Source organism: Lacerta agilis, chromosome 8, assembly GCF_009819535.1.
Source record: "Lacerta agilis isolate rLacAgi1 chromosome 8, rLacAgi1.pri, whole genome shotgun sequence".
NCBI classification, from domain to species: Eukaryota; Metazoa; Chordata; class Lepidosauria; order Squamata; family Lacertidae; genus Lacerta; species Lacerta agilis.
The window spans coordinates 47,657,170-47,674,382 of NC_046319.1; the positions used below are offsets into that span (position 1 = coordinate 47,657,170).

The following is a 17,213-nucleotide window of genomic DNA, read 5'->3' on the forward strand; positions in this document are numbered from 1 at the left end:
TTATTTCAGAAAAATAGAAAGCAATAAAAACATTTTCCGCCATCACAAAAATATAAAAATTGCTTATAAACAAAAAAAAAGTCTGACTGTCTCATCTTTTTCCAGCAAGTCCTGAACTCCTCAATGAAATGGGAAGAGATTGACTAAAAGGAGGCAGGTTTACTATAGCACAGCAAGCATCACATCATCTGAATGCAGAATTCTTCTGCCTTCTAGATTACGAGAAGCTGAAATTAAAAAGGATACTTCTAGTAACATTTCTAAAGGCTACTCAACTTATTACTATGCCCTACAACTCAAGTTGTTTCTATTTGACAAGCCAAACTAGATACACAGGGAGTATCTTATGACAACACAAAGCACTTATGAAACTACTCAGTAAACAACAGTATGATGAAATCTCTCTGTCTCAGTATAGCAGAAGAGTTTTTATTTATTTGTTTTTACGCAACTTGGTATCCACAACTGCATTTTCCTTCCTAGCCCCTGAGATCACAGATCAAGGCAAAGAGTTTGTCCTGAAATAAAAACTATTTTAATCCCCAAAATTAAAACACCCATAATGTGTCAATATTCTAACACATCACTGTTTCCACTGACCTGGGGAGAGACTATTTTCATGACTTCCTGTGAGTAAAAAAAAATCACCACACCAACCAGAGTTATGCACATGTTTTCCTATCCTGGGTTAATTCTAGTCAGAATGGTAAAACCACTCAAATCCTAATTGCCAGGAAAAGGTTGACAGGCTGTGTAGTTCCCCAGCAAGCTCAAAAAAGACAAACCAGTTTCACTGAATTTCAGCCACTTAAAAAGTACCGGTAGCTTTTAATGCTGCCCCAATTCAAAGCACTCTAAATGAAGAAACAGAAAATACATCATGACAGTAAGGGTAATAATAAATAAAATGTGGAAATTCACAACTTTTGAATTTAGTTAATCTAATCAAGTCACAAATAGGGAGCAGGAAAATAAAGGAACAATAACGGCCATATTTGGATGATTGTATCTTGTCTTAACAAGTCAAGATATGTGTAAGCCTTTTGTCTGTGCACACCCTTCACAGCTCTACTCAAACAAAATGCTGAAGTATTGATTTAACCATAGTTTCTGATTTTGTTATATGGTTATCAGCTTCAGATCTTAAACAACCAAACATGCTAAGTCTACACTGAAGTCCCAGTCAAGCATTCAGCCAAACAAGGAAAGGACAAACTGTGCAGGGGGTGTGGTGCGACACCTCTCCACTCCCAACCATTGTGCATTCAACAGAAAGATACGATGGGTGATTCTAAGTGCATTCAGCCAAATGTGCATCCTGAGACTGTCATACATTCAATGTGAAGGTTGGGAGTGGAGTGCAGTGGGCACTACACATCTGGATGGTGTATGCATCCCCTACATAGTTTGTGTCCTCATGCATTTGGATTAAAGCCTAAATAAGGTTTTACAACCTATTGAAATGAATCCAGATCAACACAGAGTTAAAGGCTTATTCTCTTTGTAAGAGAAAATAATGAGAAGAAATATCTCAAGTATAGTAACAAACACAATAAGCCAGGGGACACCAACCAACCGGCTACAAGCACCATGGTGCCAACAAAGGCCTTCACTGGCGAACCTAGGCAGGGACCCCAGACTCTGAAAAAAATACTTTAAAAAGTCTAAAGTCCTCCTACAAATAAAAGTGTGGACCAAAATGTACAGATCCCCTTCTAAGTGATTTCTGTGAAATGAGGAATTTATAGCCAATGAGTGAAGACAGTTCTATGGCCAATGAGTGAGTTGTTTGGACACCAGGTAATAGGAATCCTTAGGGTCTTAAAGAGCTGCTGTTTCCCCCTCCCCTTTAGTGCACTTTTACTGCTTCTGTCTTATTTTCTAGGCAGAAATTCAACAGATTAATTTTTTCCTCAAATGGAAATACAATCACCATGATTGTACTTTCTCTAATCTTGTGTTGTGGTGCCATGTTGTATTATGCTATGCCCCCCATAAACATCAGAATGTAAAATATGTTTTCCTGTATCTTACTACAATTGTCCAGGGAAAATTTACTACAATTGTCCACTAAGCTCAAATGAACAATTTTGCACTTCTACTTCATTGCCTCTCACCTGCATTCTAAAAGATGTTGCAAATTCTGAATATTTAACAACTCTTGTCAAAGTCCATGGATATCTACCTGTTTTGCCTACTAACTGTTTTCCCTGCTAACAATTATCCAATGCTTCTGGAAAGTTCCTTAGTCTCCTCATATACATATTCAGTGAATGTGCATAGCACTTTCAATAAGTTACTTTCAGTAAGTGTGCCAGGTTTGCAGTCTTAGCCTTCAAGTAAGTAATCTTGCCTAATCTCCTTGCATATGTACAGAGAGAGCCAAACAAAAATCTGCCTGTTATATCTTAAGCAGACAAAATTTTGCAGTGCAAGAGACATGTGTGCTGCATGGCCAAAGGTTCTGGCTTATGCTCCTAGGTTGTAAAAGGCTATATTTAGTTGCAAACTAAATAATGTTCTCACTGTTATAGCAACCAGTTAGTATGCATGGTTGTTCAGGGAAAATATGGATTTCAAGATCTGAACCTAGTTTTTTTTTTATTTTTAAATCCATTCCGCCTAACCACAAACTAAATGGAAGACTCCTATTCAAAATAATAATAATAATTTCTCCACGTAGCAGATGTTGGTAATAAACAGGGAATCACTGTCATCTTCATGTCCTAATTCTGAGCTTCCAGAAACACACAGAGCTGGCTAAAGTTGGAAATAATATACTGGCCCTTGTTGGTTCCTCTAAGAAATTCCTAATCCTAGGAATGCTAGAAGATTTTCTGCCTTCAGCTCAAGACTTTATTGGTCCTATTTCTGGCTACCCAAGACTAAGGATATCTCAAGCATTCAAGTGGTATTTAGGCAAGTACAGCCCTGCTTGCAACCTCCATGCACCTTCATTCTGTTCCTAACATGAAATAGTCCCAGAATCCATGGTGGGAAATTAACACTATGGCTGGATCCAGACACATCAAAATAGTGTTTCAGAAAAACGCTTGTAAACATCAGTGGGAAATCACACTGGCGAAAGACAGAACCCCACAGCGCCATCTGGAGTCACATATAAAACACTTTTTGTTTACTAATGTAGTTCAGTCCTATGTGTACCAGTTTCCTACCAGAGATTCTAGGATAGGTAGCTTCAGCCCCTGTTGGGAATAGATTAGGGCCCTTGGGAGTGCCTGCTGCTTTCCTCTAGTCTAATTTAACATTTGAATTTGAGGGAACAGGAAGGAGAGAGGGTAGAGGTGAGCACTATGCAACTACCTTCTACCCTTCTGCAGATTTTCAACAGGAATGCTCACAAGAGCTTGACTCCATTCAGGGCAAACAGTGGGACAAATTCAACCCTGCTCCTTCTGTCGTTAATCTTGCCATAACTAATTTAACTGTTTTGGAAGCATATTTGACTGTTGAATCATTGCAACTGATGCCTAGATAGACTCCTTTCTTTCCCAAACCTACATCAAGACAGCACTTTTGTTAATAAAATACTTACATATACAAGCCGCTGCAATAATTCGGCAAGCGATATAAGGAGGTTGACAGGAAGGGAAGACAGGCTGCACGATATAGTTGGCAAATGTTATTGCAATAATTGCCTGGCTGGTTGGCTCAATGATCAATAGTGAAGTCCACAGGCGTATAAAGGCAATGAAGCTTCCAAAGGCCTCCAATATATATGCATAACTAGCTCCTGATTTAGTGATGGTGGTTCCAAGTTCAGCATAACATAGAGCTCCAAACACTGAAAAAATCCCACCAATTGCCCAAATTACTAGTGACAATCCATAAGATGTACTATAGTTGAGTACTCCTTTGGGGGAAACAAAGATACCTGAACCAATCATGTTTCCTACTATTAGGCTAATCCCATTAAGAAGAGAGATTTCCTTTTTCAGCTGCATTGTTCCTTGGTTTCCTTCATTTCTTTGAGTATTGCCACTTTGATCTATTTTGTCTGCTTCCTTAATTGGGTAATATTCAGTCAGTGAATTCAGAGGTGAAAAATTCTCTCTCTCTTCCATCATGATATTCGCATGTATCCACTGCAATGCCAACCCCAAACTACAAAAAAGAGAAAGGTACAATTAAATACTGGCAGTTAACTTTTTGAGAGCTCTATTGGCTATTAGTAAGGTATTAAAGCTATAAACAAACAAGGCAAAATAAACCTGAGACATTATTGATTTATAGTGTGAAAGATGGGATATAATTAGTCATATACCGGTAACCAAAAAGCAGCATTGAAGCATTTATTACAGGACTACTGCTCATAACCAATTTTAAACTATAAAGTATTAAAATGCTTCATCACAGTAAGTACAGCACACATTACACAAGTGTCTTTGTAGCAGATCTCTGGTAATTACTCATTAAAAGTTTCACTCCAAAGCCTGCACAAAATTGAGTCTTAAAGCAGGCCTGTAAATAGCCACATGCCTTGTCTGTAGTGGGCAAGAATTGCCTCCAATAAGACAGGAAAGTTTTAGTAAGCTGCAAAATAGTTCAATCTCAAAAGGTGTGTGTCTGGGAAGACAAGCTAGTAAACTTTGTGGACTTACTTGCAAGGCTGTATTAAAGTAATGTCACAAGTGCCTATTGCTATAATTATTCATTTACTGCTTGCTGTATTATTATAACTACTGGAGCCAAGGATTTTCAAGCAACTCCTAGAAATTAAGATTTATTTGCAATCACAATACTGCTCACCCTCTTCCAGGAGTACACAAATGCTGGTGCGGCTTACTAGCCAACTATTATTTGTTCTTGCCATCAATCTCTTCCCCAAAACCTCTGGATTCTCAGGCGGCTTTGGAAAGAGGCTTATGCTGTGGAACAAGAAGAACAGCAGAAGTCTTCCATTGCTTGAGAAATACTCCTGACATTGCTTATGTTCTCCAACCTAAAGTACAAAGTTCTATGAGTCAGAGTGTGGGGCATCCACCCTGGGAGGGTTGGCAAGTGAAGGTTTTGCCCCATTCTTAAGCTTTAGCTTTGAGGAGAGACCATAGTTCAATGCTAGAGATGCATTGTTTGCACAAGATCCCTGGTTCCACCCCCTGGATATCCAGTTAAGGAATCACAAATTGTAAGGATGTAAATAAAATTATTATTATTATTATTATTATTATTATTATTATTATTATTTATACCCCAGCCACTCTGGGCGGCTTCCAACAGAACATTAAAATGCAATTAAACATTAAAAGCTTCCCTAAACAGGGCTGCCTTCAGATGTCTTCTATAAGTCCACAGGGCGGGTGCCACTACCAAGAAGGCCCTCTGCCTGGTTCCCTGTAACTTGGCTTCTCATAGTGAGGGAACCGCCAGAAGGCCCTCGGCACTGGACCTCAGTGTCCGGGCAGAACGATGGGGGTGGAGATATTGTCTAAGACCTTGGAAAGCCACTGCCAGCAAACATAAATAGTTCATGGGTTGTATCTAAGTTTTACTCACAGTACTCCATCAAAATTAATGGATCAAGTTAGTCATGGCCATTGATTTTCAAGCCTCTACTCAGAGGAGGACTGGCACTGGATACAACCCCATACTGGGTTGGGTAGAGCATGTAAAGGCAGCTTTCTATGTTCAGCTACAGAAACTTCAAAAATAAGGCCATTTTACACATAATGTCTTCTGACATTGAAATTATCTCAGTGCAGAAAAATGTCATCTCCAAATAGGCCCCACTTAGGAAGCATACTAATTGAGGTCACAACCAGACAGCACAGAAAACACAAAATCCAGAAGGGACAAGTATTTATGGAACCATACCTCTGGAGTTGATGTGCTTTACAATAAGGCAAGATAAATATGTACACACAGCCCATTTGTTATATTTAACTTACATTAGGAATGTTCTCTTGCATTTTTAGAGCACCATCCACAAAGCACTGCTCTTACACAAGCCCCCTTCATATCAAGCTTGGCTTTTATCACATTCCAGACATCCATCAGTAAAATCATCCAATTAGGCATGCATTCTCTGAATTAATGCACTGTCTAGAAAATCAGACATTTCTGATTATAATCATAGCACAGGTTAATTAAGGAACATTTGTTAGGCATCTGGTAGATTGTGATGGGTTATCACGGACCATATTCTGTTCATTTGGTTCTTGAGGTTGTTTTATTACCATACTAATGGTTGCTAGGTTTAGAACTCCTTGTTTTTATTCTCTTTGTAAGTCGCCTAGAAATTATTTTTACATTAGGCAACTAATAAAACAAATAAATACATAAATAATGAACAGAATATGCCTAAAAATAAAAACCACAGAAAGGGTAATATCATATCAGGAAGCAATAGTCAACCTTTTTAGATATAGGACACACATACAAGACTCACTTTGGGGCTGGGAGTGGGTTACCTGTCGTTTCTGTTCTACTATCTCTTTCTCCCTTTTCTTTCACCTACTCTTTAAACAGATCTTAAACAAAAAAAAGGTGACCATTCCTGATAAGGCTGTGATCCACTTGGGGCTTTCAACCTACCAGCTGGAAGTTCAATGCTGTAAGAGACAAACTCTTTCATACACTGGGGAGGGGGGAACTTTCTGCCTTTACTTTAACTAGTGTTGCATCATATCTGATCAAACCAGTTGTTAAAAAATTGACTTATGTTAAGTCTAGCAAACACCACTGCTTCACAAATAAACCTATTGTTATTTTTAGCAGTCGGTGTCACATACCGTAAGTAACCTGAGCTCCTCTTGTGAAAAGAAAACCACAATAGAATGCATTTCCCTTTGAAGCAACAGAAGGCAGTACTATTCTCAGTTATACTTCTGCTGTCTGCAGCTGAATTGCTACTCTTTCCCAATTTATTCTATATCAACATCACGAATACCTCACATTATTGTTTCTCTTAAAAAAAAACACCAAAAACTCTTTCAGGGGACACAGTTGTAATGTTCCTGACTGTCAACATTTATTGTATCATGCACATCCTCTTTTCATGCATAAAGATTGCTCTTGCCATTCCTCAGACAGCCTATGTCTGCACCAGCATTAGCCATGCATCCTCTAACCATGTTCTCTCTTGAATAGGCTTTCCAAACCCTGACTACAATGGGTACATGGGTTAGCATTGACCATGCCCAAGATTAGTATAGGCATAAATCCTTGACCATGGTTAAAGCTATGAGAGGGAGGGTGAAATGAGTAAGTGCCATATAGAGGGATGGAACACACAATCCCACAGCTTGCTCCTAATATCGTAATCATAATAAAAGATTAAGAGAAATACTTCTACACCAAACAATGGCTGTACTTTATCATCAGCCCAGAGGCCTGTAACTTTCTGGGCGGTCAGTTTCACTGGTTCAGTCATCTTTCCATTGTTACTGTGTTGAGTCTACAGAAAAACACCTGAAAATCAGTATATACTACCTGTATACTGTATTTGCTTGCTTTCAGCTAGAATTAACTAGAATTAACAACTGAGATGAAATTTTCATGGTCCTTCGCATTCTTTTTTGAGTAAGAAATTGAATAAATAGGGGCAGAGACATTCATGACTATACAGTGGTACCTCTGGTTACGTACTTAATTCGTTCCAGAGGTCCATTCTTAACCTGAAACTGTTCTTAACCTGAAACACCACTTTAGCTAATGGGACCTCCCGCTGCTGCTGCGCCGCCAGAGCACGATTTCTGTTCTTATCCTGAAGCAAAGTCCTTAACCTGAAGCGTTATTTCTGGGTTAGCAGAGTATGTAACCTGAAGCGTATGCAACCCGAGGTACCACTGTATGTGTGAACCAGCTCCCAGGTAAACAGACAGAGAAATTGTCAATTGCAAGAAAGGCTGTACCTCAAAGTACAAACTAATGTGCAGAATGGCTCCCTGTTTGTGGAATGCTTTCCCCAGGGAGGCTCACCTGACACCTTCATGATATATCTTTAGGTGCCAGACAAAAATGCTCCTATTTAACCAGGGCTTTGGCTGATTAACATTCTATATCCTTTTAAATGTTTTTGTTCTCGTTTTTGTTTTTATTATATATTTTTGTTTTTGTTTTTATTATATATTTGCACTATGTTGTGAACCACCCTGTGATCTTCAGGTGGAGGGTGGTATACAAATTCAATAAATAGTAATAACAGTAAAAATAAGAATAACAGAAAAGCTGATTGCTAACTTTGGACAATCCATTTGTGGGGCGAGGTATATCAGCTCTCCATGCTATTTTCAGTAACAAACACTTTCTATCAGGAAGGCATCCTAATAAACAAGCAACAGAAATCAAACCTCAAACATGAAACCACCCCACCCCACCCCTCAAATTCAGAGATGGTTTTGCTGCTGTTTGGCAAACATTCATAAAGAATTTGTGTTCTCAGACTAAAGGTATCACAATACAGTACACGACAATGAAATATGGGGGGGCAGTGAAAAACCTACAAATTCTAGGTGTTTTTGAATACTTTTGAATAAATTGGAAGATGGGGGAAGGCCCATTAATGCTATTTACACCAAAAACTAAAATAAAAAAATTGAATACACAATTCACGGTGGATTTATAGCAGGAACTATAATGACAACACACACACAAATCTCCAATGTTAATTTTGTGTCAGTTACTATGTACTTACTGATTGAATGGCTTGTACAACGGCTTGCACACTAGCTCCAAACTTTGTACAACAGCATCAACAATTCCAGCATTTTTAAAAACTGGCTTCCCAGAAATCAGTAGCTGGTCACAGTGCTCTCTCCTTCTGTCTCATGAACCAGCATAATATATTCTGTAGAATATACAAGTATTAGGATCTCAATAAAGTGGACTAAAATAAATAAGGACTGTGCTGAATATTCATAGCATTTTTTTGGCATAAGTGAAACTACTACCAAACTAAGATAGGTAAAGGTAAAGGTAAAGGACCCCTGGATGGTTAAGTCCAGTCAAAGGTCGCGTTCATCTCACTTCAGGCAGAGAGAGCTGGGATTTGTCCACAGACAGCTTTCTGGGTCATGTGGCTAGCATAACTAAACTGCTTCTGGATCAATGGAACACTGTGACAGAAGCCAGAGCACACGGAAATGCCATTTAGCTTCCCACCGCAGTGGTACCTATTTATCTACTTGCACTAGTGTGCTTTCAAACTTTCAAACTGCTAGGTTGGAAAAAGCTGGGACAGAGCAATGGGAGCTCACCCCATCGTGAGGATGTCAGCCTTCTGATTAGCAAGCCCAAGAGGCTCAGTGGTTAAGACCACAGTGTCACCCGTGTTCCTACTATCAAACTAAAGCAAAAGAAGGTTGCTTATTGTCAGGGAACTGTCCCCAGCTCAGCGCAGGTTGGTGGAAGGGCTTGAGATGCTACAGAGAGCCCCGGCCCCACCTGACCAGCAGCACCTCCTCTTCCAGCAGAGGAAGCAGCGGTGTCTCTAGTGGGGAGGGGGATGCAGCTCAGAGGCTTGAGAGCAGAGGCTCTGGGGATGTTGGAGACCCTGCACCCCCCTCGCTCAGCGGGTGAGGAGGGAGACACGCCATTTCTGTCGCCCCAAGTGCACAGAGGGGTGAAACGCAAGGAGGGGAGGCGGAGATTTCGGATACCAAAACTCTTACGTTGGGGTCCCAGCTGGAAGGGGCCACTCCCGGATTCTGCTAGCAACTGATACGGTCATGTTTTTCAGCACTCTGCACTGTAAATACCGGTAGTTTGCACAATAAAACTGTTAAAAGGCAGTTCGGACTCATGCCTGCTTGCTCGTGAGCAACCCAACGCAGACCTGACACTTGTCATCATAGAGGAAGTATGGATCTGTGCCGTGTAAATTAGCAGAACTCCTATGTAGATAAAAAATGGGAAGAGTAAATGTATCCTAAGATACACAAGGTGACAGAATGGCACAGTGGGAAGGCAGGAAAAGAAAGGAAAGTACTAATTAGACAGACTTAATCATTCTGGCACAGGAATCAGGTGCCTGATTTGTGAGCATCTGCAGGGTGCTGTCAGACTAATACCCTAAACTCAAGTCACTTTATTCAGAAATATTTTCTACTGATTTCAGTGGACTCTACTTTCCAGTGAAACACAATTATAATCAGGCTGCAAGTTCTTGAAAACAATATATTTAAAAACCATTCCAATGCAATACATATACACCATCCTATATGTTTCTATGGTCATGGTCAGCACCAACTAGTTTTCCAGCTTAAGATGGATTGAGGGGTGGTGGGCCAGTTTGCCCCATTCCCTGAATAGCCTTCAATAAAGGTGCCACTTCTCCACAGGTCACTTGCCTTCCATCTGGCAATTGTGGTATGACAGGTAGCATCTTTTAAAAAAGCAGATTTGACTCAAGGTACTCCAGTTGCTGATATCCCTTTTAAAAAGATGCAAAGCATTGCTATCAGTACAAAGAACAGAGACAATGAAGCTGCAGGCTTTGAATACATGAATTCCATGGCCCTCATTAGCTCTTCACAAGTTGCTCTCTATGTGTAACATTAAACACAACTAAAGGGAGCAGAACCACATCCCCTGGTCCTGCCCCTGGCATCATGTGTCCCATCAGTCATTCATGTAATTAGTAGTACTTCAACAAATGGGGGGTGGGGCTTTATGCATACACTTTTGTACACATAGGCTTCTATGTGACCTGCTACTGCCATCACATAGGGTTCTCGAATACATGGAAGTCAATGCACACACAACTGTGCATGTGTAAACAGCTGTTTTCAATCATCCTGAAAGGGAGAAAATGATCCCTCCCCCCCCCCCCATCTCTAGGCTCCTAGGACAACAAAGTGTAATATGTGTGTGTGTTTGTTGATTGTGTACTTTCCTCCATGCTGCAGTCTCCCTTTTAGTTGTAGTGGTAGTATGTATTTATTTCATCCATTTGTCACTTACATATAAAATGTTTCAATGCAACTTACAATTGTATGTCCCTTTACCTCATCTCTCCCACTCTTTCATACAGATGGTGAAGGGAACAGCAACATTATTTTTTAACCCCGAGGGTAGCAAAATATATTGATACAATCTCTGGCGCCTAGGAATATTTTCTGGGAAAGTAGATAAGATAATTGTTTCACCACAGCTATCTCTCAGCTCCTTTTTCCTCATTCTCTCCAAGTAAAAGAGAGCCCATTTATTTTAGTGCTAGGCTGCCAGTGATATAGTATGGTCCTTTTGTATCGCATCCCGAGGACTGTTGCGACCAGAATTGATGAGAGTGAAGGAAAGTGTGTTTCGTTGTGTGTTTAAGTGTGGGTGAATGTGTGCTGGTGTAAGTACAAGTGTAATAAAGGGTTTGGAATTTGTGTAGATATTGAGTGAGTGGAAGAGTATTGAGTGGAATCTTACTTTTGGAATACCCTCCCATCAGATGTCAAAGAAATAAACAACTATCTGACGTTTAGAAGACATCTGAAGTCAGCCCTGTTTAGGGAAGTTTTTAATGAATGATGTTTTAAAGTATTTATAATCTTTTGTTGGAAGCTGCCCAGAGTGGCTGGGGAAACCCAGCCAGATGGGCGGCATATAAATAATAAATTAATTACTACTACTACTACTACTACTATGCTGATGTTTTGCTTTTCATACTGTGTTGCTTTATTTTGTTGTTTGGTTTCCTGGCTTTTTCATAAACAGTGGTATACAAAATCTGAAATAAAGAAAAATAGGGGGCAGCAGCCCCTTATCCCCTGTTCCATACAAGTGAATGGGGAAAACTCTATTCAGACCTTCTAAAATGTTACGCTCAGAAAGGGCCCCTATTGGTAGTTCCCACCCTTTCCCTCTGAATATGAGTCATTTTTACTGATTTTAATATTGTATTTTTTAATTGCCCTGGAACCTCATGGTGAAAAGTGGACAAGAAAGCAAACAAAAACTCCCATTCACTTGTACGTGGACTTGGATGCAACAAGGAACAGGAGCTGCCATCTATCTATCCAACCCAAAGTACCTTGGTCCTCAGCTGCAGGTGTTAGGTTCCACTAGTGCAGGGATTCCTAAACTGTTGTCCATGGGCATTGTTTAGGGGCAGGGGATGAGAGCCCCTCACAGGGGCCTGCTCAGAACACCTTGCTGTCTGGGACCAAAAGGTGCCCCACCCCAGTAAAAGTGTACAGCACCTACAGACTATTCAAGTTATTTTACACAAAAAATAGCTGCATTAATTATTGTTATATTTATATTCCACTTTTCCCCCAGAAGTGGGATTCCAGTTGGCTTGCAAAAATTAAAACAAACATTAGACTAACCAAAACATCACAAAATAAGTGTGCAAGCTTCCAAGTTGTCCAGAACTCTTCCTCAAGTCGGATCAGCCTTTGACAACCTCATGCCCTCCAGTTGTTTGGACTACAACTTCCACCAGCCCTGAGCAAAATGTTTGGAGGGCACCAAGTTGGCGAAGGCTGGGCTTAGATGTTAGCATGTGCAGGAGAAGAGAGAAAAATGAAGCTGGTGCTTAACTGAGGCCTTCCCCTGACAGCCAAGTTTTCCTCTTTCTCTTGCCCCCACCCCATTTTGCTTTATGCCTGCCTTCTAGGGAAGACTGAAGAAAAAACCTAGAGGACTTCGGAGCTTGCACACCATTTGACAACATTTCAGTTGGCCCCATAAAAACGTCCCCTACTGTTGTCGAGTGATTTGGGCACCAGAGGCAGAAAACCCTGACTCTCCTATTCCTAGTGGTGGTAACAGCAGATAATAACATCAATCAGAAAATAAATAAATAAATAAATAAATAAATAAATAAATAAATAATATTCAATTCGAATATTCAACACTTGAAACACACAGACACACATACCCCCCAAACCCGCTGCCTAATGGAAGGGCCGGCCTGAGTCACCGGCCACCTTCCTCGCGCTGCCCTGACACCCAAAATAAAATAAAATAAAATAAAACCTTTTGTGGCGCCTGCACTGGTGATAAAGAGAAACGGGACCTCGGAGGCAGCGAGCGAGAGGCGCAGGAAAAAAAAGAGAGAAGAAAGCCGGTCTCCTTCCGCCGCCGCATCGTCCCACCCGCTGCCTCTGAGGTGAATCCCAGAGGCACCGCCATCCCGGCACCCAGCCCACATTGGCTCTCCGCTCCCCTTTTAAGCCTCGCTTCTCCTCCTCCTCGCTCACCTCACGCCCCGCCGAGCCGGAGGGATGCTCAGGCGAGAACGCCAGCCAGCAAGCCGGGCAGCCTGTCTGCTGCCGCCTCCTCCCGCGCGGGCGACCTCTAGCCGAGCAGCTTCCTCCGCCTCTCGCCTTGTTTTGTTTTCCCCCTTCAGCTCAGCCTGGGCGGCGAAGGAGCTGGGCTGCCGGCCCAAGGCCCCGCCCCGCCGCGGCTGAGGCGCTCGCCTGAAGAAGGCCGCCCTGGGGGTGGTGCTGGTGGTAGCAGCAGCAGCAGCGCAGGCGGAGGCCTTGGCGGGGCTCCTCCCACCTCCGGCTCCCTCTGGTGTCTTCCTAGCTTCTCGCAGCCTCTCGACAGAAAGGCCGGGCGGGCTATTTTGGCTTCTCAGGTCGAAAAAGCAACACCACCATCGCAAAACCACGAGAGAGAAAGCGTTGAAGAAGGGGAGCAAGGCACAGGAGGCGTTTACATTTTCACAAGAAAAGGTGAAAAGATTTGGCACAGACCCCATTGGAGTCAGCAGGGTTTATTCCTAATAAAACGTGAAAGTTATCAGGTGGGTAAATAGATGGGCACACCCCAAACTACAGGAGGAACAGCACATTTGTAGCGAAGTCAAACAAATTGTTACAATTTTTCATCAAAACTATATTACATAGAATTGTAGAGTTGGAAAGGGACCCCAAGGTTCATCTAGTCCAACTCCCCGCAATGCAAGAATCTCTGCTAAAGCATCCCTTGCCAGATGGATTTATTACAATTTATTACAGAGATTTTCTGCCGCAATGTGCAGGATTCCCTTCCCTTTAGTATTTTGTCCTCACAACTGCCCTGTGAGGTATGTTAGGGCTAGACATGGTGACTGACTCGGCATGTTAAAAAAAGGGGGGGGGAAGAGACTGATTATATTTAAGCACATTGCAGAGGAGCATGGATTTTCGTTGTAAAGAAAAGAGTTTAAAAGGCATAATGTGTTTGGGAGAGAACTTAGTTCTACACCAGCTGCACAGAAATTTAAGTTGACAGTTCCCTTCTTTAGTAAAATAATATTTATTTTTAACATTAAGGGTTTCTAATTTTGTAAGCAATATTGTTTCTCTGCCTTTAATACATGTATCTCTTCTTCACTTATTCCATCTCCTGAGTCTGACAAATCAAGTAAAGTTTAAGGCTGCAGTTCTAGGCACACTTATCTGGAAGCAGGTCCCATTGAATGCAACGGTATTTACTTCTGAATAAACTTGGATAGGATTGCAGTCAACATATGTAAAACGGCCACCCCAGGCAGTCAATAAATATAAACAATACAATAATAAATCAATAATATAATGAACACGGTGACCATTTACAATGTAATAGCAAAATGCACTGTGTGAATATTAAAAAGAAAAACAAGATATCCTCACCAGTATCCCTTCCCCAAGAAACTTACAATCTAAAATTCATGACAGGAAACAACAGAAAGGAAGAGCAGGGGCAAACAGGAAAGTAGTAAGCAGTTTACTATATGTCTCTAAGCTTAACTACATACAATAGGACAAGAGAAAGGCACTGCCTTTCTGAGTGGCTCAGAGCCAGCCCTACCATTAGAAAGAGTGGGGCCTGGAGCAGCACAGTGCTCAAAGACAGAGCACTGTGTGCTACTTAACCTGGCTCACTTGCTGGACCATCACCTTGTCCTGGTGAGTGAGCTTGCACATTCCTATGACCCTTGTGAGTGAAGCCATCGGGAATCTTGTACTCCCAGCAGGGTCACCCAAGGTGGTAAGGTCAAAGGGAAGAAGCTAGACAAAGAATGTTCCAAGAAGTCCTCAACAGCAGAACAGGCGGATGATAACAAGTGGCATGTTACAATTGCTGTGAAGGGAGATGAAGGCTGCAGCAGATAAGAATCTACCAGTCGTGACTACTCATGCCATTGGAACAGAGCCTTACTGTGAAGACTGACTGTTGGTCAGCGTGCACTGATCTACACACATAAAACAAATTCACACACAGGCATCTTCCAGAACCCCATCCCAAACCCAAACCCCCAAAGTCCCATGGTGATCGGCAAATGGTAATGGGGGAAGGATCGTGAAATCTGGAAGCCCCTAGTCATGAACCGGCACATGGGCGGTGGATACAGATTCAGTCGTTCTGACTCAAGGAATGAGGCAGTTGAGCAGCTTGGCAGCTGTATCCATGACTGAGCAGCCCTTTTTAGGATCCACTCTGCTCACCCCGGAAAGGGGGAGGGGCTAGAAAAGGTGCCCTATGTAAGGGAGAAACATGCTTAGAGGAAGGCACGCTTGGCAAATTCACACAATGTCCCCACTGTGGAAGGACATGTGGATCCAGAATTGGCCTCCAATGAGTCTCATTGGACTCATTGTTAAAACTGTGTTTATGGAAGACAATCTTACTCGGCTACGAGTGATTGCCAGAGAAGAAGAAGACTTAACCTGACCTGCAATCCCTAAGCTAGTCTGCTGCCCTCAGGTGCCATGGAAGACACTGCCTCATCACTAGCATTGAAAGCGCTTGGCTTCTGAACAAGGAATGGGGTGCTATCCTGCCCTTTGCCATGCCCAGACAGCAAGCTATCTTGGTCATGATCTAAAACACAGTTGTTCTGTTTTAAGCAACAGGAGACAAGGTTTCAGTGGCACCATGGACAGTTCCCTGTGCATTTCAGACTGGAGACTCCTTTAAAGCAAAACTTAGATGTTGTTTCAGCAGTAGTCATCCTCATTTTATGCTGAATTTTTGTTTTAATGATACTGTTTATTTTTATGTGGCAGACTGCTAAGAGATTTTTAAAATATATATATTGAATGCTTCATAAATACTTATAAATAAATACAATGATTTACAAATATGTGTTAAGTGGTTTTAACAAATGATTTTATTGGTATTTCAATTATCTCATTTTTACCTTTTTCACTTTATATTCTATTGTTTTACTATAATTTGTTATATTTTATTGGATTTGTATTATGGGCATTGAGCACCGATTGGTGGAAAGCTGGGGTACAAAGTTAGCAAACAAATGAGCAGGAATCAACATACCAACTACTTGCTGGACACTGAGCTGAGTGGCAGTGAAGACTTGAGAATTATCCAGAGTTTATTATCCAGCCCTCACCAGCTCCAAGCCTAAAGTTACAGACTAGGACAGTGGCCCTTTAAAGTAACTGATATTTCAACAGAAGCGGGGCTAATAGAAGGTACCTGGCCAGCAGCCTTCATCAGGCCTCAGAAGCAGCTCTCTGTGACAGAGTCCATGCCACCACTTGTCCAGCAGCCTGGATTTTGGAAGTACCTACCTACCTACTTGGACTGGACTACCGGATGTGACACAGCACTAGACTAGGCTTGCTGTGATATGTCACTGCTGTTTGAGGTGCAACACTTCTGTGGACCCCAGTCTGTGAGAAGACAGGACCTTCAGTTACTTCAATTCCTTTACATTTAGTTATTTAGTAATCTCAGTTCGTTACCTCCTCTTCACCACAATAGTTCTAGGGCGGGGTACATTTATTTATTACAGCATATTAAATAACATTAAAACATCACTTAGAACGGTAGTTAAAATGCAGTGATTACTACAGTGCAGAACGAGATGGAAGGGGGGAAAAGAAAATCAAACCAGATTTTGGCATCCTTGGCTCAAATCTTCCAAACCATTTTAAACATTAACTATTGCATTATCGAAGGGGGGAGAACAGTCAAAAGAGATCCTCTTTCATGATATATGTCAGAACCATAAGCAGGCAAGTCCAACAAACATGGTTATCTTGTGCACAGTTTAAACGCAACTGGGAGTGACATCCCATTGTAAAGAAAAATGACCTATGCAAAGGAGAATTCCCATTCATCCCAAAATGACATCTTAAGGCAAATAAAGTCATAATCTTTACCCAAATAAGCAACAATAAAGCTGGGTGGGTTTATATCCGCAATAAAGAGCTTTCCAAGTTAGAGCTGGAGGAAATATTTTTTAAAAAAACCTTTTTAAAGAAAAAACTGTTCAGAGGAGGTAAAAGGAACTGAAGAAGCAGAGAAGTATGCCTGCTATGAAC

At 41.5% G+C, this 17,213-nt stretch overlaps 1 protein-coding gene across 4 annotated transcripts in view; it reads right to left on the reverse strand.

Annotated features, from left to right (window-relative positions):
• The window catches only part of SLC7A6 (solute carrier family 7 member 6), a 30,262-nt gene extending 16,957 nt beyond the window's left edge, over positions 1-13,305 (reverse strand). For 2 of the 4 annotated variants that reach the window (XM_033157230.1, XM_033157227.1), the window contains exons 1-3: positions 13,158-13,305; positions 8,657-8,809; positions 3,557-4,125 (exon numbers count right to left, since the gene is read on the reverse strand). In XM_033157230.1, coding sequence (XP_033013121.1) covers positions 3,557-4,088 — 532 coding nt within the window. In that variant the 5' untranslated portion in view covers positions 4,089-4,125; positions 8,657-8,809; positions 13,158-13,305. Of the gene's footprint in view, positions 1-3,556; positions 4,126-8,656; positions 8,810-12,933; positions 13,012-13,157 lie in introns of those variants that run through there. The other 2 variants (XM_033157229.1, XM_033157228.1) reach the window with 2 other exon arrangements.
• Positions 13,306-17,213: the final 3,908 nt, after the last annotated feature.